Source organism: Pelobates fuscus, chromosome 5 (assembly GCF_036172605.1).
Source record: "Pelobates fuscus isolate aPelFus1 chromosome 5, aPelFus1.pri, whole genome shotgun sequence".
NCBI lineage: Eukaryota > Metazoa > Chordata > Amphibia > Anura > Pelobatidae > Pelobates > Pelobates fuscus.
Window position 1 is genome coordinate 269,644,564 of NC_086321.1, and position 25,317 is coordinate 269,669,880.

The following is a 25,317-nucleotide window of genomic DNA, read 5'->3' on the forward strand; positions in this document are numbered from 1 at the left end:
GAGGATGCCATCTTCAGCTCTACATTACACTCAAACGTATTTCCTTTTGTACTGCAGATTGTAAATTTACTACTTTTTTCCATCTTTTTTATTTTGAAAAGCTCTAATCGTAGGTGAATAAATATAAAGTAGTTTTTATTTAAAACTACCTGGTTCACTTTATCATATGTAAATAGAAGGTACCTATTATTGTTGTTTTCTATGGATAATATCCCTTTGGAGTGCAAGATTATCCAAGTTGACCTACATTATTGTGGTTTGGTGCTTATCAGATAACATGTTCATTAAATAAAAATAAAAATGTGATCCTGATGGTGCAGTAGCTAGGAGTAATAGACATGAAGGTTCCAAGTGCAGATTTCTACTTATACATGTTTTACACAGTCACATTTTTGACAAGTCAAATGCAACCACATCCCTCATGATTCTGGGAAATGGCATTGGACTTTTCTTTGGCAGTTTAAAGGACAAACTCTCAATGAGGTTGTCTTCATTGGCGGTGTAGTTTTAACACTGCAATGTAAGACAATGTTCACATTGCAGTTTTAAAAACAGCCATCTTTCAAACAGCCACAAGAAACGCTTCGTGAGCAACAGTCAAGGAAAACTCGGTCATGTGACTAAATGCAGCTCATAGGAAAGCACTGGGTTCAGTGCTTTCCTATGAGAAGAATTTGATTGAATGGGGGTTGCACTCGCACCCCATCGCCAACGCTGGATGATGCCGTGGGAGCCAGAGGAGGCAGCAACACCGAAGTAGTTTCGGCATTGGAAAAAGTTAAGTACATTTAATTGATAGGCAAGCCAAATTCATATATTAAACCAAACTAAAATTTTATTCAGCAATATACACAGAAGATAAATGAATATGACGGTTTATACTTGTTGTCTAAACATATGCCACACCACTCTGTCATTTCGGCTTCAAGAGTCATATAGAATTAAAAATGTGCAGGAATGAACGTCTCCATTGTAGGAATAAATTGACTCTATTAGCCAACTGACTAACTGATTTAGACAGAGTATGGATTGCAAGTAGGAATGGTGTTTGGTGTTTTAGCAAGATCACAACATTTCTTGTGGCAAACAGTCATTGCCAGGCAGGATCTTTATACATATTTCATGCAGTGTCTGCTTGATGTCTTCAGTAAGAACATAATTTTACAGGTAATACACTTCAAAGCAATGCAGTATAATATTGTTGCTTTTCTTGTTCGACATCCAAAGGGAAAGTTAGATCTTCAGGTGCTTCAACAACCGGCTCAATTTTGGCCTCCGGTACAACATCTTCAACTGCAAAACAGATTTGTATAGAATGTTTAAAGAAAGAATTTGACACATGAACCTCTTCTTTCGTAATGACATCATATTTATGTTTATCATTTTATAAATAGGATTTACATGTCAACTCACTATTGTAGTCAAAAAGGAATTAATGTAAATATATAAAATATAAAAATAATGTACACCCTCTTTGAGTTCAATGATTTTACATATCAGGACATAATAACAATAACATTCTAACAATAATCTGTTTCTTAGCACGTTTTAGGTGCTATTAGGTAAATATAACCTCAGGTGAACAACAACACATGACATATTACACCGTGTTATGATTTATTTAACAAAAATAAAAAGCCAAAATTAAGAAGCCAAGTGTGAAAAACGAAGTACCCTTAGTGCTTCCATAGGATTTAAGACGCTAAGTAGCAGACAGGTGCTGCTAATGAAATGCCCTTGATTAATTGATCATCAGCAAGTGTGACCACCTCTATAAAAGCCAATGTTTTAGCAGTTTCTGTTCTGAAGCATTCAGGTGTGTGTTAACACAATGCCTAGGAGGAAAGACAACAATAATCTTAGCGCAACAATCGCTGGTGTCCAGCAATGTTTCCAAAGACATTAAATCCATCATTCTACAGGGAGAAAGATTATTCAAAAGTGAAAAACATTTAAGACAGTTGCAAATCTTTCCAGGAGTGGACATCCCAGCAAATTTACCCAATGTCAGACCATGCAGTGCTAAGAGAAATTGCAAATAAAACAAGAGTTACATCTACAGGCCTCAATTAGCATGCTAAATGTTAACATTCATGGCTGTACAATTAGAAAAAGACTGAACAAGTATGGTTTGTTTGGAAGGGTTGCTAGAAGATGTCTATTCTTTCTAAAAAGAACAGGGTAGCATGGCATAGGTTTCCAAAATTGCATCTGAACAAACCACAAGGCTTCTAGAACAATGTCCTTTGGACAGATGAGACCAAAGTGGAGATGTTTGTCCATAATGCACAGCACCATGTTTGGTGAAAACCAAACACAGCATATCAGTACAAACACCTATGTCAAGCACAGTGGTAATGATTTGGGCTTGTTTTGCAGCCACAAGACCTGGGAAGCTTGGGTTCATTGAGTCGACCATGAACCAAGGAATTCTAGAGTCAAATGTAAGCCCATCTGTCCAACAGCAATAGCTTGGATAAAATTGCTCATGCAACAAGACTATGATCCAAAGCACACCAGCAAATTTACAACAGAATGACTGAAAAAGATAAAAAGGTATCAAGGTATTGCAATGCCCCAGTCAAAGTCCAAACTGCAACCTGAAATGCTGTGGTGGGACCTTAAGAGAGCTGTGCATAAACAAATGCCAGCAGCCTCAATGAGCTCACGCAACATTGTAAAGAAGAGTGGGCCAAAATTCCTCCATAATGATGTGAGAGACTGATAAAGTCATACAGAAAACACAATTAGTTCAAGTTATAGCTGCTAAAGGTGGTTCTACAAAAATGTACTTTAGATGTGACAGCTCTTCTATAATTTGCAGGTGTTATCATACAAATCTTGTAATGTGTAACAATACTAAGAAAATATAAATGTTCTGGAATATTCAAAATATTTATAGGGTTTTAAAGTACAACCCAACAAATCTAGGAGTCAATTCAGGGGCAGTAGGGACACAGCATGGGCAGTAGGGACATGGCGTAAGTATGGCCTAAAAAAGACATTATTATTATTATTATTATTATTATGGTATTTATATAGCGACATCAAATTCCGCAGCGCTTTACAATGGGTGGACGAACAGACATGTAGTTGTAACCAGACAAGTTGGACACACAGGAACAGAGGGGTTCAGACATGACTAAAAAGTATCATGTGTTAGTACATGGTTCATGTACAGACATATGTTTTGTCACCACAAGCATCCTGTGCGCTTGTGTATACTTACCGGGCTGTGTGGCATGTTTACTTCACGTGTATTACAGCAAGTGTGGAATTTATAAATATAGGTTTATATACTGTTGTATTATTATTATTATTAATAATAATAAACGTTGATGTCATAATTTGACTCATGGCAAATATGTAAGCATGAAAACCAGAAAAGCTTAAAGGAACACTTCAAAAACACTCTAACCACTACAGCCTGCTGCTGTTGTTATGATGCCAGGAGTGCCCTCACAGAGTAATTTGTCAAACTGTTTTAGAACTGTTTTGCAATGTACCTGGGTCCTGCAGCCGCAGCTCTGGCTTCTGGACTCTTCTTGCAGGAGAGCATAGTCATCTCCACTCAGCTAAGCAACCTAATGCAGGACTGCATTCATTGGCTGAAAGAATCAACTGAGTGCTCTCATTCAATGAGTGCAGCCCTGTATCAGATCTGTATGGTTCAATAAAGATAGCAAGCTTTTCCAGCAGGAGAATACCAGATACAGTGCAGATGACGGGGGACCCAAGAAAGTTTCCAAATTCTAGAAGAGGCTGTTGGGTTATGGTGCTTGGGGTGTTCCTTTAAAGGGACACAACAAGCACCAAAACAACTTCATCTGGATGAAGTTGTTATGGTGCCAGGAAGCCCCTGGAGAAACTCTTACTTCAAGAACAGTTTAACCCGTTGCCTCCAGCTGTGATGTCCATTCCCCCCAGGCTGCATCTGGCTTCTAAATTCTCATATTCAGAAAGCACAGATTGTCATTGGGCAGGAGCACCACAGCTTGGCTGAGAGCGGTCAGCTGACGCTCTAGCCAATCAGTGACTCCCCATTCACTAAATTGGCATGGAAAGCAGTTTTAAACACTTTTAGGCTTTTTACTTGATTTATGCTGACATATTGATTAAATTAATCTTATTGAAGTGATTATTATTTAATTGTATGTGAAATAAAGATAGTTTGATTAGGAATTTCTGGTGTGCATCCCTTCATATTTACTATTGTTTTATAATTTGTGTTGGTGAGTGCATTGTTAGGATAGCGCCATTTTTGTTTGGGATTGATGTGAAAGCGGAGGTGGACTAACTCATATTGTTTGTGATTTATATAATATGTTGGAGTTGAGGGTTAGACATAGAACGTGCTAAATTGCAGAGTTTTTATGAGAGGCTTATGTTTGTAAGGAGTTATAGAAGTTACCTTTGGGCCGAAGCCCCGGGTCTTTTTTGCTTTTCCATATTTGGGATAGATGTGAGCTATAAAGCATGATCCTACCTGTGTTGGAAGGTGCACTGAAGTGTGGCACTTGATCATCTTCTTCCTCGTGTATAATAAGCGTCACGTTTTCAGTCACCGTTAAGGCTGGATCTTCTTGATGCTCCGAGTGTTCCTGAACAAACTCTGTATGCTCGTGTGAAACCTCAGGCTCTGCATGTAGTTCTGGCTCTGGATGAAATTCTGGTTTAAGCTCAGGCTCAGGCTCAGGCTCAGGCTCAAGTTCTTTAACTTGATGCTTCCTCTTTCCACGACCATTTGCTTTACGTGAACGTTTGCTCCTGGGTTGCTCCCTGCAAATATAATAATAATAATAATAATATTCTCATGTCAAATAATTGGCATACTGATCAGGTGAGATATCAGGGTTATTCACTTAAGTGAGAAGTGAATTTCAAATTTAAGATCAAAATTACTAAACCAGAAAAAAATCTCTATTTCAGCTATGCTTTAGGTTTGGCTACTCGGGTCTTACATTTGAAATTCACTTCGAATTCTAACACTGGTAAATAACCCTGTTCAAATCTTCAATTTTTTTTTTGCTCTATTAAAATGCACATTTGCATGGTTTTATTTAATCAAGGTGTGAATGCTTATTATTGCTAAAATAAAGTGCAGAAAATAAACTAAAATCCTAAAGTTGCTGTCACTGCTAACACCTCCCCCCCCCCCTCCGCTTTTCAATTATGTATATGCAAGTGTGTGCATAAGAATGAGAAGTCAGAAACTCATTAGTAGCTCTACTCTGACTGCACACCCAGGGTGGCTTAAAGGGACACTGTAAGCATCATAAGTGCTTTATCGCATTGAAGTGGTTATAATGTCTGGAGTCCCCTGATGTCATTGTATCATTCAGCATTACACAGTTTTTAATCTTTGAATGCTAAATAAAAGTCGCCAGCAGCAACATCCCCTCTGTGCTTCTTGGGCTAGTGAGGAAGCATTAGCCCAAGCAGCAATGGGTGACTGTGATTGGCTGAGAGCATCAGCTGACCATATTCGGCCTATCACAGTGGCTTTGCAGGTATGAATGGGTATGTTTATACAAAATTCACCATGACGTCACAACAATAATAGACATTCTTCCAGGTGGCAAAAGCTGAAGCGTTCTCCTGTGGCACCACTAGAATATACAAATACCTGTGTAACCTAAGGTGCTGAAGTGACCCCTGTGAACTACAAGAGACGTGAATAATGATATATGGAGGAAAAATATCTATAGTCTACTTGACTTATAGTCTAGTTAGAGCAGCCCATCTGCCAAAATAGTGTGGGAGAGAAGTGAGATGTGATAAAAAAGAAATAATAATGTGCTGTTGTGACACACATAGTGTGTGAATCAAAAACGTGAACTAAGCAAAAAATAACTCCCAACACCTGAAAGCAGCAGGGTGAATACAAAACTACTTAAATAATCAAAAAATCAGAACAATATGTGTCAATTAGTATTCATTAATACATACATAAATAAGGAAACTCCTATCTGAGCTGTGGATAACCACCTAATGAATAAACAGTGGTAATAATTATAATCTGGCCCAAAAGGTCTATAGGGATATATAATGTTTCTACAAGCATGTGCTGTGTGTCACTGCCAGACCAAGGGGAAGCAGCTGCCAGAACCTGCACACGGAGAGGCATAGAAATCGTCAACAATGTCAAACGAAGACAATAAAACACGCACCCGAATGCCAAAAAGGAGCTAACCGGGTCAACCGCAATCTAATATAAGGTCACGGTCAAATCAACCCACTCCCTCATGACACCCTGATACATATCCCATCATCCCCATCTGACCGCACGCTCAGGCCAACGACCCCCCCACACACAAGCCCCGACAACCACACTCTCCAAATGGCTGGCAATAAGGCAATGTGTTGGCAATGAGGTATGAGAAATCTATAAAATGACTGGATGTGACTGTATGTGTTAAAAATATACAAAAAAATCAATTTTTTTTAACGAGAAAAAACTTTTTTTTACAAAAGAGACCTTAACCCCTTAAGGACACATGACATGTGTGACATGTCATGATTCCCTTTTATTCCAGAAGTTTGGTCCTTAAGGGGTTAAAGGACCACTATAGGCACCCAGACCACTTCAGCTCAATAAAGTAGTCTGGGTGCCAGGTCCCTCTAGGATTCAGAGAAACTGCTATGTTTATAATAGGGTTAATCCAGCCTCTAGTGGCTGTCTCATTGACATCCGCATGAGGTGCTTCCATGCTTCTCACTGTGATTTTCACCGTGAGAAGACGCCAGTGTCCATAGGAAAGCATTGAGAATGCTTTCCTATGAGACTGGCTGAATGCACGTGGCTCTTGCCGCGCATGCGCATTCAGTCGTTGACGGAAGAAGAGGGAGGAGAGTCCCAGCACCAAGGGAGCCCGGTGCTGGAAAAGAGGTAAGGGATTAACCCCTTCCTCCCCCCTCAGCGCCACGGGAGTGGGACCCTGAGGGTGGGGGCACCCTCAGGGCTCTATAGTGCCAGGAAAACGAGTTTGTCTTCCTGGAACTATAGTGGTCCTTTAAGTTTGCTAATATTAGTCTCGAATTTCCCCAGCTAAAGGTAATTAGGCTCTGCTAAGATTTTGTAGATGGACAGTTTTCTTTTCAGGTCAGTGAAAGACGCTCGCGTTCTACCACTCGGAAATATATTGGTACCTATTGTTTATAAACATTCTGAAATGCTTTATAAGGAAGTGTGTAATCTCCTCTATACCCACACCTCCTGTGCGGCGGGGGCATGAGAAGCCAGGGATCCCTATTTAGTGTAACATGTTTTAACCCTGAATGAAGAGAGAGTGCAATGGACTCCAGGCACTTTAACTAAGTGAATGAGATGAAATAGTTTTTAATGCCTACAGAGTCCCTTTAATAAGGTTTGTTTAATGTTGCTTTACCATAAGCCCTTTATTTTGTTATGACTTATACATTTTTAATCTAACACCAGGCCACTCAGGTATCTCACATTATAACTGTGACTTACAGTTATTTCCACATGTATTGCCCTGGCTGGCAGCTAACATGGGAAATAAATGTTTTCTTTGGTTTATGTGTTTATTCATTGATCTGGCTTTTTTCTAAATCCACATACTTTCTCCCCAATTACATATTGATCTATATGCTGCAGGAGATTGATATCATTGCTTTTGCCAGTTAGTCTGATCAGAGCTCTGATACTATCACTTCTTAGAACCTTTTTACAAAGGCTTCAGTGACTTGAGAGGAGCTGGGATATACAGACTACAGATCACAAACTCAGTCATCAGTTTTCATGTAAAACATTCATATAATAAGTAATACTTATATTAATAGTAATATGAGCTCAGCTCATTCATAGCGCAAGATGGTGCACATTAGAGATGTCCCGAACAGTTCGCCGGGAACTATTCGCCAGTGAACATAGCTTGTTCGCGGTCGCCGCGGCGGGCGAACATATGCAATGTTCGGTCCGCCCCCTATTCGTCATCATTGAGTAAACTTTGACCCTGTACCTCACAGTCAGCAGACACATTCTAGCCAATCAGCAGCAGACCCTCCCTCCCAGACCCTCCCACCTCCATGACGAATAGGGGGCGGACCGAACATCGCATATGTTCACCCGCCGCGGCGACAGCGAACAAGCTATGTTCGCCGGCGAACAGTTCCCGGCGAACTGTTCGGGACATCTCTAGTGCACATTCATCCATAAACAGAGCATCCTATTTACATGTTGCAATATACATTTATCCATGAATAGAGCATTTTGTATATCTACTTTAATACACTTTCATCTATGAACACAGCATCTTATGTATGAACTTTAATACAGATTTGTCAGTGAGCAGAGTACTCTAAAAGCTTTTGCATGTGCAATTTGGTGGTGTACCCGAATTCAATAGAAAATGTCCCTTTATAAATTAACCTTGTTACAAACCTCTGGCTGTCAATAAGACAACTTGTCCTTTTACTTCCTGGTTTGGTTAGCTCAGTGGAGCTAAACTCAAGAGGCAGCAATTGTCCAGAGCTCTACCTTGCAAAAACCTCCTATTACGCTGTGATTGGAAACCCACAAAAAAAAAACCAACTGCTAGAGGTGCTTCTTTGGGCAGTGCTGCCTAGTGTGCAGCACTGACATTCAGTGTCTCCACCCTCTGTATGCAGACACTGAACTTTCCTCATGGAGATGTATTAATTCAATTAATCTCTATGAGGAGATGCTGATTGGCCAGGACTTCGACAGTCTCAGCCAATCCTATGGGGAAGCATTGTGATTGGCTCAGACCACCACTTCTGATGATGTCAGCAGACAGAGGCAGTTCAGAGGCAGACATAGCCAGAGCCAAAGGCTGCAGACTTAAATACAAGTAAGATTTAACTATTTTTGGGGAGGCTATGGTGGTTTTAACATAATAGGGTCAGGAATATATGTTTGTGTTACTAACCCTATAGTGTTCCTTTAATAAATGCTTAAAAGAACACTATAGTCACCAAAACCAAAACAACTTTAGCTTAATGAATAAGTTCTGGTGTATAGATCATACCTCTGAAGTTTCACTGTTCAATTATCTGCCATTTAAGAGTTAAATCACTTTTGTTTCTGTTTATCCAGTCCTAACCACACCACCCCTGGCGGTGACTGACATAGCCTGCATGAAAACAAAATTGTTTCATTTTCAATCAGATATAACTTACTTTAAAAGTTTGTATCTCCTGCTCTTTAAATTTTACTTTAATTACATACAGAAGGTTCCTGCAAGGTCTGGCAGGATATAAGACATTCTAAAGTTTTGAATAAAGAAAATTGTAAACATTAGATGACTCTTTACAGGAAGTGTATAGGAATACTGTTTAAGTCACATGTAGTGAGGTGTGACTAGGGCTGCATAAACAAACATAGGCGAGCACACAGGGTGTGCCTGGGCACACCCTAATCCCCGTGGCCCTCACTATGTGCCTCCTTCTGTGGGCCGGTGAGGGAGATCAAAGATCTCCCTCACAGAACCACAGCAGCATGGAGGGAGGCAGGAGAGGACCCGGGGAGCTCTTACCGGGTTCCTCTCGCAAGGTCGGAGCGTTGCTGCAGCTAGAGTTCACTCACCACTGGACCACCAGGGATGGCAGCAGCATGGTACAAAAGGTAAGAAGGGCAGGGGGAAAATTAACTAAACGCCCCACCCCCACACAATACACAAAAACAGCAAACACATACATCACCCTTACACACACAGCACACACACATTAACAGCACCCTCACACTAACAGCACCCACACACAAACAGCACCCACACACTAACAGCACCCAAACTAACAGCACACACACACAAACAGCACACACACACTAAAAGTACCCAAACTAACAGCAACCACACACTAACAGCACCCTCACACTAACAGCACCCTCACACTAACAGCACCCACACACTAACAGCACCCACACACACACAGAGTGCCCTCACACACACACTGCACTCTTACACACACACACACACACATACACACACTAACAGCAGCCTCACACACACACAGCGCCTACACACACACAGCGCCTACACACACACAGCGCCCACACACAGCGCCCACACACACAGCACATACACACAGCACCCTCACATACACACAGCAGTGTGTGTGTATATATATATATATATATGCGGCATGTGTGTTAGTGCTTTAGGGTGCACACCCTTATGCACTAGGCTGCGCACGCCTAGGTAAACAAAGTGATTGAGCAGTGAGACTGCAGGGGCATGATCTATACATCAAAACTGCATCATTAAGCTAAAGTTGTTTCGGTGACTATACGGTCCCTTTAGCTGACTCCTCATTATTACGATCTTTTTAGACATATCATTTCTACACCAACATGTGATCATCCTACCTAATCTAAATACAAAAAAAAAAAAAAAAGGCCTGCAATCAAACTCCCACTACTCTTGGGCGGCAGCAACGACCATAGTACACATCAGCCCCAATACATACAGTAAAAACCAAAGAAAAAAAGTTACCGGCGCTCTCTCCCAAATCCCTCAGGTGGGTCCCCTGAGAGGTTTGCCTTGATGTGGCAGGCGGGCATTCCCTCCAATGGCCATTGGAGTAAATAAATAACCTTTGTTTAAGGGGTTTAATAGGGACTTGGGAGAGAGCGCAGGTAACTTTTATCCTATCTAATCTCCCTCTAGTTTTCTTTTATATAACTTGTTCTAATAAACAGTATTTCACATAGTTATGCTTTTTCATGACAAAAGTGCACTGATTTATATAGTTTAGCTAGTATAATATTTTCTTACTTATTTTGGTGATTTCAGAGAACTTTAGCAGTAAATTAGGTTGGGTCTCAAAACCTGGACATGTAATGATGACTAACTGTAATATGATTCTATATCAAATAGCTCACAGAAATATAAGCAGGCTCATATATATTCAAAATAAGAGATTTGCTCATTAAACATTTTATTTCACCAAAAATCCTTGGATCAGTGTTGGAATCAAAGGGGTAGGTCTCGGGGCAACTCTTTATATGCCCCATGAGCGGCCTGGAGACTTTAAGCATAGGTTACAGCCACCATCTTCATTTGTCTTTTTAATACTTGATTTTTGTAACAGTGTCTGTTAAATGACACCATTGACATTTGCGTCACAGCTATGTCAGGAGTCTATTCAGCACATTAGCCCCTCTATGAGTGAAAGGAAGAGTGAACTTATAATGAGGGAGGAAAATTAAATAAAAAGAGACATGAAACTTAGTTAAGGTATAAGGTAAAAGAAATGAAGGTGGTGAAGATTAGGAAATGCTGAAGAGCAGGAAATGCTGAAGAGCACAAATATATTTATACTAAAAGAAAATTAATATGAAAGCTGGACGGAATATATGAAATAAGGATAATGAACAACAGGTGCAATAAGGATGCGTAAAAAGGTCTCAAATAATGGTTGTTGGGAGGTATACTGTAGATTTAGGCAGGACTGGATTGACATAGGGGCTGATGGAGCTGCAGCTCCAGGCCCATGGTCATGAAATAGGTCCATTGATTTAAATTTAATTTTTTTTTTTTTTTACTACTCGTCACATGTTACGGCTTAAATATGGAAACCTAAGAGGGATGTAGGGGAACTAAATTTGTGGGGACTGGCTGACAATTAAATTAGTTAAGGTAAAGCTGACTTGCACACTATGCAAATGCTCTTGCTGCTTCAGTCTCTCTAACACTGTGGCATTTCCCCTTTCTTCTACACTCACTACATACACCTTTTCTCTGTCCCAGACTGTATAACAGGATCTTCTGCCTGCTAGTAAGAAGGTTAGGAGAGGAGTGGACCATGAGTCCTTAGGGGACAATCCTTAGAAAGTGTAGACTTAGTGCATCATTAGTTGCATTTAGGCCAAGCTCAGGGTGCTGTCTGCACAGTATGCCCTTGGTTGGTCATCCTGCATGACTGGCAGGCAGCCTCATGTGCATTCATGCCAGTCTGACCATCTAATTCTTTGTGCAGACACGCTCCCTATTTGGGCATGTTTGTCCCTTTTACATCGCCCATGGACATCCTGCTTCACCGAATGTTTCTGTTAGGGGATATGGATTTACTTTAATGATGAAAGCGAGAGATTAGCATAGGGCAGGGGTAGGCAACCTACGGCACTAGTGCCATGCACGGCACTCAAGGTGTCTTTGCACGGCACTCAAGGCTGCTAGAGCCAAACAGGCTCTGGCCTATCAGTAGTCCCAGTAAAACTTCAGATATCTGCTAATACGAAAAGGTGGTGAAGGACAATCCTCAATTTATGCATTGCAGAACGTGGAGGAAGTGATCTCAGATCAGTTCATTCCAGCACTTGTGAATGGGAATCCACACTGTAGTAGAGCGGCCCGCAGCTGCTGTTTCAGCTCCTGTCCTTGACCTGTACCTGGCCAGCCTGGTCCCCACTGGAACCCAGGGAAGCCACCCACACTGCTAGATATACACAGAAATGTAGAATAACCCTCCACTCATACAAATAATACAAACAGCCCACAATCTGCACAAACGTAACCCGCTAACAATCCACATACATGCACACAACCCCACATGCAGCCTCTTACATGCAATACCCCAAACAGCCCCACACATACACACACTACCAAATACACAATGTGACATATCCATCCACACACAATTCCACAAGCGGCCCCCATACACAGCCCGCATTCATTTGTATCATACAAGATACCATAAACTACTAATGAACATATACAATATAATAGCTTATATACGCACAAATACAACGATACCAAGCAACTGCAGTATAAATAACACAAGCAGAATAGGGCAACATAGACATCTCAATTTAAAAAAATAGGACCGGCACGCTACGGGACATCACAATCCTATATTAGCACAGTGCTGCTAAAAGGTTGCCTATCCCTGGCATAGGTTATGTGTTTTCTGATAGCTATACCTTGTGAGTTTCCCTCCAGAACCACCTCCGCCAGATACATGACGCTTGGGAAGTATAACTGTTTTAGTGTTTTCTGTCGATAAGATTCTGTAATTAAGCCCATTATATTTGCCAGTACAAGGCCCACTAGGCTCTTAATCCGGCCCTGGATTTAGGGTAAGTTAGTTGTATAGAAAGAAAACTGAGATTCCTAGGAAATAAAGCTATAGTAAAAGTTGGCAACCAAAATAAGTGTGGTGCTTAAGTGGAAAGCGGGTCTGTTTATGGCGTCACCATCTAAGCCAGTAACCATTAGTGCTATTTCACACACTCACTGTCGTGATGTCAACTTTGACTCTAAGATTGTGTTAACATCTCACATTCAGTTAATTTTCAGATCTTGCCACATGTATCTAAAACCTAGATTATGTATTAAATCCTTTCTAATACAAGGTACAACGAATTTTTTTTTATTTCCATCCCTATTGGCTATCGTAAACCACCTTTAACCCCTTAAGGACACATGACGTGTGTGACACGTCATGATTCCCTTTTATTCCAGAAGTTTGGTCCTTAAGGGGTTAATCACCGCCTTTCCAATGGGAAGCATCATGGAAGTTGTATTCCATCTGCGGAGCTACCTTTTCCTCACCCCTGCTATAAACATATTCTCAATTTTGTTGAGCATTTTTGAAAACCTATGATATGATATATATATATATATATTGGATAAATAGTGATTTTCAGTTTTGATTTGTAGAAAATAACACTTATAAATAGCGTAATTTTGTTTTCATGTCAATACCCCTTAGATCCCTGAAGATTTACCCAAAAACCCACAGGAAAGTATTTTTTTCTTGGGCTTCCTCTTTTCTTTTCTTCAGAAGTGTTCGATCTCTCAAACGACGTGTTGTAAGTACTGGTATTAAAAAAGAAACAAAAAATCAATTATATATATTATACCATTTACATATATGCTAAAAGCTTTGCTAATCCATAATACATTTAAGCAACTAAGGGATAAACTATCTAAAGCTACAGTTGACATTTACAGTGCGCAGTTTCAGCAGTGATGTTTAAAGGATCGCTATAGGGTCAGAAACACAAATATGTATTCCTGACCCTATAGTGTAAACCCCCCCACCCCCCTAAGCCCCTCTATAAAAGTTTAAAACTCACCTTATTTCCAGCACAGCGTAAGTCTGCCGGCGCTGGCTCCGCCCCCTTTGTGACATCATCAAAATGGCCGATTTGTAGCCAATGTCATCCCTATGGGAAAGTATTGGATTGGCAAAAATCAGCACAGAGGCTGGGCCAAGTGCTGTTTTGAGGGAAATTCAGCTTCTCCATGCAGAGCGTGGGGACGCTGAATGGCAGGGCTGCTTACTAAGCAGCCCTGAGCCAGGAAGCCCCTCCAGTGGCCATCTAAGGAGTAGCCACTTGGAGGTGTCCCTATGGAAAATGTAAACACTGCCTTTTCTCTGAAAAGGCAGTGCTTACATGAAAATGCCTGAAGGCAGCTATTATACTCACCAGAATAACTACATTAAGCTGTAGTTGTTCTGGTGATTATAATATCCCTTTAAAGATGTACCCCCTACTTTATGAACCATTTTGTATTCATCTTTTTCTTTATTCCAGTTTGCAAATCAACAGATAGAATTATTTCATAGATAGTAAAATATAGTCAATATCCTAAACAAATTACTCATTTTAGGCAAAGATAGGCAAGCAAAAATCTGACTTGGCTATTCCAAATCTAATTTGACCATAAAATTGCAATGTGCCTATGTATTAGTAGTAGAGACATGTCACTCATGCAGTAATAAAGAATAATTTTATACCCTGCTCTGTGAAGAAACATATTTATCCCATTTCCTTTGATCATCTCTTTTGCAAGTCCATTGGTGGTTCTATGTGGCTGCTAGGGTGAGCTTAATAATGACTCTGTTATTTAAAACCCATTTGTGTGGTCATTTGTGGAGGTAGTCAGAGACAGAGAGATGCAAAAATTCCCCTGACTGAATTCGTGAAGCGGTTATATCATTTTTGAGTATTTTACAAAGATATAACCTTTCTGAAATACTAATGCTGACTGGATTGTAATTTAATTGAAATTCCAAAGCAATCCAAAGATTCCATAAGACAAAGTAGAGCCTACTTCGTCTTATGGACAAACTTTGCCGTCATCTTTTGTCCAATCCCTTGAGCTGTTACAAGTGACAGTTGTGGGATTCAGGCATTGTCTTGCTCATTGCAAGACATCATCTATAGAGGCTCTCGCTGACTTGCAGGACCATCCATAGTGTTGTACTGCCAAGACTCCTGGCATATGAAGTGCTTCCCCAGGGTTTCCCCAGGGTTTCCCCAGGGTCAAAATGGCAGCTATCACAAAGGACAGCTAAGGTAAGTAAACCTAACTTTCATTGCACCCAACGGCCACTGGAACTAACCAGAGATGGCCACAGCCACTAACCAAAGATGACCCCCAAAAGTGACAGATCCACCTTAATTTAGGAAGGTGGGCCACTGGGTTGGCACAGCAGTGCATTGAGGATAACACACATATATAGTCACAGTGCTCCTTATTGTACAGTGCAACATGTGACAGAGAGGGGGGTGAAGCACCATACCCCTGTCCATATCCATCACATAAAGTTTCACATATAACAAATGCAATATTGGCATCTTCAGCAAGAAGCAAATAGGCTTTTTCTGAACTTGAGTATTCAATATAACATTATAAGTGACAATTAAAGGGATGATAAGTTGCAGGAAGGCAAAATGTCAGGATGGGCAAGGAATCCAAGGATATGGGAGACTGATGACAAGATAGCAGTAAGAAGATAGAAATAATGAAGAAAAGGTCTTAGAGATAAGACAAAAAGACACGTTGGCGCAGAACATGTATCAGAGTGTGGCCATGCTCAGATATAGTAGAAGGAGCAGTGAACTAGGCCTGGAACACAAAGTTATTCCTCCTCACCTTCAATATCAGGGGCTGGCTGGCTGGCATCCGCCCCTGACCATAGCACATTTTATGTGTACATCAAATAGTTCACATTTTTATGTGTGTTGCTCTGCAATAAATTGACACTTATTAGATGTCACAGAGTTTAATCTAGTGCAGCTCTGGGTTACATAACTATACAAAAATATTACTAAAGTGTATTGATGTGGAATGCTATCCACCTCAAATGCCACAGATATATTCCTGTAGAGCTCTGTGGACTTCTGTAATACATTCTGTAATATTTGTGGACTTCTGTAATATATTCATACAGCTCACATATCATTCAATGTTACTGCTGTGGTTGTCTTTGATATTAATACAGTATAGTGGGGAATATATTATCTTGTGAACCTCTGGTATCCATATAAGCCTCAAATATTACCGATTTGCCACAATATATTTCCTAACTCGCTATATCGCTAGAAATCATCTCCAATGCTATTCTCCACCCCCACTTGCCATAGGTGAAATTTCATGCCACTTACTCTTCTTCCTTTCCATGACTGTATCTTTCTCTGCCCTTGTTGCCTTCCACTATATAATACAATATTCTCAAGGTGCAATAGAAAGAAGAAAGGCTGTCATAGATTTCCGATATAGCTCTCACATAGAATTCATCTGTCTGGGGGGCGGGGCTTAGCGGGCAAACGGCACAGACGCCATTTCGGGAGCTCCGCTAATCCAGCAACGAAACTAGCGAATAACGCCTAAACGAGCACACCCCGACTACCGGGGCGACCAGAATCAGCTCCAGGAGAGCGTAAGGCACACATCGATGCCTTTCTTTCAACAGAGTGCAAAACAGAAACGTCGGCCCCCAAGGGTCTCCCACGCGGCCAGCCAGAAATACAGGCCGCATGCAACAGCGGCCTGGTGGGATACAGACTGGCTTACACCCGATCAACAGCAAGCGCAGGCACCAGAGCCAGAAGAGATGGGCAAAAAATCCCACAAATCTCAGGCACCCATTCCTCATGACTCACAGGACATCGGCAAGCTGCTTCAACGCACACCCATCCCCAAAGAGCTGGAGCAGGCCGAACCAGAGGCCTATAACTACCAGATGACAGCAGGGGTGAGTGAAAATACACAGGGACCACCCACAGAAGGGCCCCCATCCCCACAAACCCCAGCCAACACTGAACCTGCAACAAAACATGACATTGATAACCTCTTCGACAGAATCCAAAAACTGTTTGCCGCAGACATAGCAGCAGTGCGGACCGAGGTACGGGCGGTCACTGCCCGCATCCAGGCATCTGACACAAACATAGCTGACCTGCAAAGCAACCTGGCAGAGGTGAGGGACACCATGAGGAAACTACAAGAGCAAAACTCACACATGTCTCTGAGACTAGACTTACTGGATGAAAGGACCCGCCAGAAGAATATAAAGATCAGAGGGGTCGCAGAAGCAGTAACAGCGGAGGAATTGCCGCACCTCATAAGACGCCTAATAACTACATTGCTCCCAGCAAAACAGGCGAAGCAATTCACACACGACGGCGCTTACCGTATCGCAAAATCCCCTAGGGCGCCACCTGCAGCACCCAGGGACATTATACTGCGATGCAGAATGAGGCAAGACAAACAAGCCTTGATGAGAGCTATCCATAATAAATCACCTATGGACTTTGAGACCCACAAGATCTCACTCTTCCAAGACCTTCAACGCACCACTCTAATGTGGAGAAAGACCATGAAACCCATCACCCAAAGGCTACAAGAAGAAGGGATAACATATAGATGGACTGCCCCTCGATCACTCACAGTAATTAAAGAAGGCATCCAGTTCAAGGCCACCGATGTGGCGGAGGCCAGCACCTTTCTGACAGCGCTTGGCATAGGAGACGCCCCGCAAGTGCGGAAGGCCCAAGCTACCAGTGGGACATGGGACGTTGACAACGTCACCCCCTTTGTCCCCCGACATGAACATGGAGCAGTGACATAGGGAATCACACCTCAGCCATAGATTGAGAATCTAGTACTCCTTTGACCCGACCTTCGTATTGAACACCCCCACTTCTACCCCGACTGCACCGATTAGACGAATGCCCCGGAAAAAGTCTGTGCCCACCATAGCCCTACTAATAGCGATGTCCATGAAAGGGCCCCACGTAGGCCTACTCCCTAGCACCCTCCCCCCCGGAGTCCCCTCCGGTTAAGGAATACACTAGACCCCCAGCTAACAGACGACAACCAGCAATCCAGACTAACCGCTAAGGTCCCATATTCCAGTACTCTCCCCTCCCTGATGAGCCCCTAAGATACACTCAGGTTATGCAGACCTTCAATCTCCCATTATACTGGTATTTTTCCACAAATAGTCTGGACCATAGTTGTTCTTATTTTTTGATTTTTCATCTTATTTTTAAGTTTCCTTATGTATGGTATATGGTGCTTAATTGTCCTTAATATTTAGACACCCTTACTACCAACAAGGGGATCATTTACTAAGCGCTGAAACCTCCCTGTGCACCTCTACATAGAAATGGATACCTCGTTTGTTTCAGCAGAGGATCACCACAGTAATAGTCACAATATTATTCTTATTTATTTTACTTGGTTTACAGATTGTTCCGTTAATCAGTTAGCAACTTAGCTTTCTTTTCTTTTCTTGTATATTGTCCTAAGATACATAGATGACTCTCGTTAGGGGGTCTTACACCCCAGACGACAAAGCGACATCAGAACAAGCTTTACTAGTCATAGCCCCTAGTTGGTGGGCTATAGCCCACTGTACTTCTTTCTTGTAAAGCTTCAGACGGCAATAGCCATACATTGAGATAACTTGCTAATATAACACTTTGATGAACCTTAGCTATGGTTACTTGAGTGTCACGAGTTTCACTGGAATTCCGATATGGATCAACCAACAGTGTTTAATAGCCTGCTCTCCTCTTGTTATATATATATACAACTACTTAGTCATGTTTTATGTTTAGTTAAGATAAATGTACGCTAAGCGACTCTCAAAAATATAAAAATGAGGCATTGAAAAAATGTGGAAATGTATCTAACGGTGCTATCGTTGTATCGATCCTACTCTGTGAAAACCCTTGCATTTCCCTTTCTTTATTCTGTACCCTTCATCCGTGCCTTAATAAAAGAAAGATTGACAAAAAAAAAAAAAGAAAGAAGAAAGCTATTTTTTTTTTTTTTTTTATTGACTCTGTCCCTGCTTCTCACTGAACTTGGTATGTATGGTTTTTTGCATTTTTTTTTATATGTTTGGGTTTTTGATTATACTAGCATTACAGTGGTCTGTTTGCATGATACTTCTTTCATTTATATATCACGCACTGCGCGTTTATATATGTCCAGAATTTTTTTCTGGTAAATGGTTTACAATAGTATGACTTTGTATCTTTGTTGATAAAATTTAAAGAGACATTCCTATAGTATATACCAATTTAATAAAGATTTTTTTCATATATATAAAGATTTATGGTTGTGCTCCTTACTCTGTTCACATTGTTATGTATTTTGGGTTCTTTAGGGGATAGAGCCTTATGTGGGTGAGCACCCAGCATTTACTAATTTAGCCTTTTCTTGGGGCTATCTTGTCGTTTAGTCGAGTGTGCCCACCTTGTCTCATTTGCAATAGAAAGAAGAATCAGTTTGTCCATGGCATGTATCCGATCTCTATAGATTTTGTATTTTTTTTGCCACACAATGTTTAGTGATATAGAAAGCTTAGACATGGTATTGTATCCAGGGACTCACCACGGCAAGACCTAACAATGAACATTAAATAATGAGAACCATGTCATGGTAGAAAAAGTTGCCTATTCAAATTTCACTCTGACAAGCTTGGGAGAGAGTGATTGCCTTGTTCTTTGTAGGGACAGGCGTAATAAAAGTTGAAATAAAAACAAAAACAAAATAAAAAGGCAAATTTTCACGTGTTCTTAATCCTCATTAACTGTAACTGCCACAATGTCAGTTGTTTAACAAACAATTAGAAACTGTTGTAGGGAGAGTTATGGTCTTAGTTTTCTTGAATTCAAAATAATACAGCAAGCTATCTTGCTTATTTTGTTTCAATAAAGAATTTTAATCTCATGTTGATATCATTGATCACCTTCACACTACACAGCTTTTGCTATATACAGAGAGTGTAAACACCCAGACTCTTCTACTAACAGGGTTATTCACTAAAACTTTAAATGTATTTAACCCCTTAAGGACACATGACATGTGTGACGTGTCATGATTCCCTTTTATTCCAGAAGTTTGGTCCTTAAGGGGTTAAAGTGAATTTAAAGTAATTTTTAAAAATTTAGACTAAATAGGTGATTTAACAAGTTGTCCAAGTTAGTTTGTCAACGTTAGCTTACATTTCAAAGCAAAAACCAAAAAGGTTATGGTGGGGAAAAATTGTCTGTGGATAGTCAATACAATGTTAGACAAAAATCTACACACCAGTCAAGCCATAAGACTTGCATCTATTGAGAAAAGCAAGTCTTAGGACTTGACTGGTGTGCAGATATTTGTTTAACATTGTATTAGCTTACATTTGAAATTCACGTTTTTGAGAATTTCTGCACTTTGTTGATGATTTTTTAAAGATGTCTATTTTGAGGACATGAATCAACATTTATATCCTCCCGACCTCTCGCCTTTCTGAGCAACCCTAATCTGCCCTCTGATTGGTAGACTTGTGCAAAGTAGAAAAGTTCAGGTTGGCTGAATAATATTTCCCAAAATTAAAATTTTGTTCTGGATTTCCAACGCTGATTTGTGTGACTGTTTATCGCCCTAATATTGTTCATAGAAAAATATCCAGGGAAACATTCGGACAAACCAAAAATGGCACAAAAATGGGCCAACCATTATACTGCAAAATGTATTATATATATATATATATATATATATATATATATATATATATATATATATATATATATATATAAATATTATGCATATATTTAGCAGTACACTGATTGGTGCATTTGCCATCATTTGGTTCACAGTTAAAGTGAAAATAAGTTACCGATAGAGTGAAATAAAGAAAGAGGAGGAAAAAAACTATATTTAGATATAAATTATTACGTATATAATGCATAAATCAATGCACATTTTATATTGCTTCCTTTTTTAACTATAATAGTTTATATATTAAACTTGAATCAGCTTCCAGTGTTTCCACTAATTTAACGTGGAGGAGGAATTGTTGGCTAAAATCTCACATTTTTTTGAAATTGGTAAGCATAATATTTTTGATCACTCTCTTCCTTCAGACATTTTCCCTCCTATGTCTACAATCTTTTCTACTTTTGGCACAGAAAAAAAAACAAACTTAAATTTTCATAGAAACGTAGGTTTATTTAAAAAACAAAAAAAACTACATTATAAAAAAGCCCTAAGCATCCCCCTCTACTAAACCACAGCACCCCCCTCTACTAAATCCCAGTCCCCCCCTACTAAACCACAGCACCCCTCTCTACCACTCTGTGCCAAATCTGATCCTCCCGCTGACACACACACAGACACACTCACAGACACACACACACACTCACAGACAGAGATACACACACAAAACACACACTGAAAGACACACACACACATACTCACAGACAGAAACACACTCATACTCACAGACAGACACACATACATACACACTTACACATTCTTGCACACACATACTTTTCTTTATTGCTCCCTGCCTTTTGGAACCGATGTGGGGCATCTCCCTGAGGTCCTTCTATCTGCTCCCACACGCGTCATATTCCGGCGCCCGGCTTCACTACAGACGGCGCGTGCGAGGGAGCAGTGAGGAGCAGGAACACAGAGCTCTCTCGCTGGCCCTCCTCCCCGGCTGGGTAAGGGTTAGCAGAGTAGGCACCTGCAATGTGGGGAAAGCAGGTGCCTGCTCTGCTTTAACACTTAGCACGCACTTGCGTGCCGTAAAGATGGTCCTTGTGGGCCGCATGCGGCCCGCGGCCCATGAGTTTGACATGCTTGCTTTAAATGTATAGAAAGAGGATACTTTTATTTATACGCTATTAAATGAGAAGATATATATTGTTAGGTATATATAATTCTAACCACTCCACTCCTTCCATTCACCGTTCTTCTTCTATAAATATTTACCTCCACTTGTTTACCTTCTTCCATAACTTCCACCACATTCAGGCTAAATAGTCAAGCTATGGCTATTGTTTTTTTTCAGTCGAGCTACTTTGGCCTAAATTGTATCATCCTGTTTTCAATTCACAACAATTAATTAATGAATAAACTGTAACATTTTAAGAATATATTTAGAAAAGAACATTCAGCATGTATCTAAAGTAAAATGTTACTGGTGAAACCATGGGGAATTTGTTTGTGCTCTCCTAACACTGCCAGCAAACTGACACAGTACATCCAGAATGATAACAAGCTGATAGTACTGTATGAAAGCATTTCTGTGTTCCTACTCAGTGTGCTCAGTGACAGCAAACTCAGATTATCTTATACAAACACATGTGTTAGTCTGTGCCAGCAAAGTGATACCGGCTCAGCACCATGCACGCTCTGTACTAAAATGCATGTTAGTAATGGTTGGAGAAGAGCAAGCCATAATAACCAGATAGTCAGTACAAGTCTAATAAACCATATAGGTACACACAGTTAAAACAAATGATAGATCTTCATTGCCTGCTGTGTATTAATATTGTTTATTTTGATGCTGTGCTTAGTCTGTTGATAAATATCGTACTGCGAGAATTGCCTTTTACTGTGAATTCTGTACATTTCCATTGAATATCTCTAGCTGTGCACTACAGTGCTTATCTGTCGCTCCCAGTGTTAAAAAAAGCTGACTTTACTAATTTACTAGAGCATTTGTTGTTTGGTACTGGCATATGATCAATAGTTGCACGCAGGCTTATTCAATAAAGTGTGCATTGAAATAAAGTGAATTTAAAATTGAAGGCCAAAATAGCTGATCTGAAAACGTAGCACATGTGGATAATGCTTCCAAATCGGATATTCTGAGCGAAAGGTTATTCACTTTGCATTTACTTTGAAATCCTGACAGTGAATAATCCTGTGTGTACATATTGGCCATATGTCAGTGTCCTGCAACAAATGCTCTTACCTATACTATGTATAGCAGGCTTCCCCAAACTCCGGCCCTCCAGATGTTGCTGAACTACAACTCCCATGATTCTATGAATGAAATAGATAGGCTGAGAATCATGGGAGTTGTAGTTCAGCAACATCTGGAGGGCCGGAGTTTGGGGAAGCCTGATGTATAGCATATATACACATTCATAACATACCTCCCAAGTGTCCCTATTTAGGAGGGACAGTCACTATTTGGACCCAAATCACCCTGTCCCTATTTTCTTCCCTAATGTCCCTCTTTTTTTAGGAGTTTCATATTATTGTGTCTGAGAGTATAAGAGAGCTTCACAGCAATAATACTCACAGTAATGTGTCTTTAAACTACAATAAATATGTTTAGAAATCAGTTGGTGTAAATAAGATACATTGTTCTTGTTCTAAAATACATTTTAGTTGCATAAATTGTTATTAAATAGTCAACTAAAATGTCTCAAAACAGCCCGCCCCTGGCTACACTCAATCACACTCCTACAATTAAAGTGTCCCTCTTTGTCTCTTTTAAATATTGGGAGTTATGCATACATGCAATGTATACTGTATACTGTTACTAAATCCCCATTATTTTTGCTGGTCAAATGTTTAAAAAAAAACAAAAAAAAAAACTATTGACACGTTGTGAGCTCCCAAGCTGGTGTTTAGTGAGAGCACTGGATTCTGTATGTTGAATTAACTCCCCCCCCCCCCAGCAGAACACTTATAATGTATGCATGTTTAGGAGAGTGCACCCTTCCTGGTTTGATATGTATCTATATTTGGAAGTCCAGGCCAACTCCCTAGCTTTGCGCCCCTCCCTGTCACAGGTGCCAAAGTTAGTGGATTAATCTCATAAGAGCAGGTATGAGGTTGCTAGGATAGGGCCTACCAAAAATGGGGTACATTGTTGTTATTGCAGGCCTATGCAATGTATGTTCATACTGTAACTAAATCCTCATTACTTTTGCCTAGGTGAGGTGTTTTTAAAAAAAAAAAACATAACTATTACATTTTGTGAGCATTAAAGCTGGTGTTTAGTGAGTGAGTAACTGTGCTGGAGTATGTGTGTATATATAAATGAAAATGAAAGAGGGCTGAACTTGCCTGAACATACATACATTATAGGGTGCTGCTGGGGCCAATATATACAAAATACAATACAATATATACATATATATATAAAATTATTTACAAAAAATAGAAAGAAATTGAAAAAAAACTTAGGTGGAGTATTATTAATAGTGAATAATTGCAAACAGCAACTTAGCACTAACAATAATGGTAATGGCAGAAGCTCCAGGACCACATATAGCAACAGGCCCAATCAGGCACTATTTTTCCACTCTTAATTTATTTATATTTATGTGCTGCTTCTCTTAAGTGCTCAGTGCCATATTCATAGCATGTAGCCAGGGAATCACAAATAGTGTTCATAGCCTGGTTGGGCAACAAGAGTCACCATCCATAATGCATAGAATGTCACAAGTAGCTTTGACACTGTAGATACTGATCTGCTATATGATGGGCATAGCTCTTCTCATGCAGTCACCCCCTTTACCCCCTGCTCTCCCAGCAGATTTTGCTGTGCCACAGGCTGACTGTGAATATAGCTTAACATTTCCAGTTTGTAAATACACGTGAGGGTGGTTTATTACATGGCTGCAAAGTCTAATCAAAGATGGAGGTCAGGCTCATGACACGTTCAAATTTCATATAGGCCTACAGTTATTTGCAGCCCTAGGCCCCTAATTCAGCACTGGCAAATTACAGCGTTAAAATGGCTGTGCTTCCTACGCAGTTCAGATAGCAGAGGCAATTTTATTTTATATAGGTAATCCTTGCTATGAGACAGCGAGAGAGACTTTACTGAAGAGAACAAACTATGTTGATGGAGTAAACTGTAATCACCATAGTTAACTTTGCAAAAATTGATCACCAAGCCACAGCATTTTTGGTTGTAGACAAAAAGAATGTCACAGTACATTTTTAGGTTATATTTTATATTTAGTGAGAATGTCTTTCCACAGTTCATATTTCCCAAAAAATCTAAATACCAAAGTAATTAATTCAAACAAATAGGACCGGACATAAGGTCTGGAAAGGTTCTAGAGTGATCAGTATATATATATATAAAGGCTATTGAGGCCTCTAGACTCACTTACCTGGCACATCACGAGTCACTTCGTGCTGTTCGTGTGCAGGAGCAATATTTTCTGTCACTTCTGTATAGTGATGATCTCTTTCAACGTTATCCATATTTTGTGTACCTCTTCACTCTCCCCTGTGTCAATATCTGCAGACTACTTCATTTGGTCATTTCAAAATAAGTTTGTAT

The 25,317-nt window shown here is 40.2% G+C and overlaps 1 protein-coding gene across 2 annotated transcripts; it reads right to left on the reverse strand.

Annotated features, from left to right (window-relative positions):
• Positions 1-813: 813 nt before the first annotated feature.
• On the reverse strand, positions 814-25,317 carry HEMGN (hemogen). 2 transcript variants are annotated; one of them, XM_063457258.1, is made up of 4 exons: positions 25,145-25,317; positions 13,712-13,802; positions 4,487-4,779; positions 814-1,293 (listed from the first exon to the last, which is right to left on the reverse strand). In XM_063457258.1, exons 1-4 carry the CDS (start codon positions 25,236-25,238, stop codon positions 1,178-1,180), a joined length of 594 nt encoding a protein of 197 aa, XP_063313328.1. In that variant the 5' UTR covers positions 25,239-25,317; the 3' UTR covers positions 814-1,177. The 2 variants fall into 2 exon arrangements, with proteins under 2 accessions (XP_063313328.1, XP_063313329.1); XM_063457259.1 differs by having other exon boundaries at positions 13,724-13,802; positions 25,145-25,316.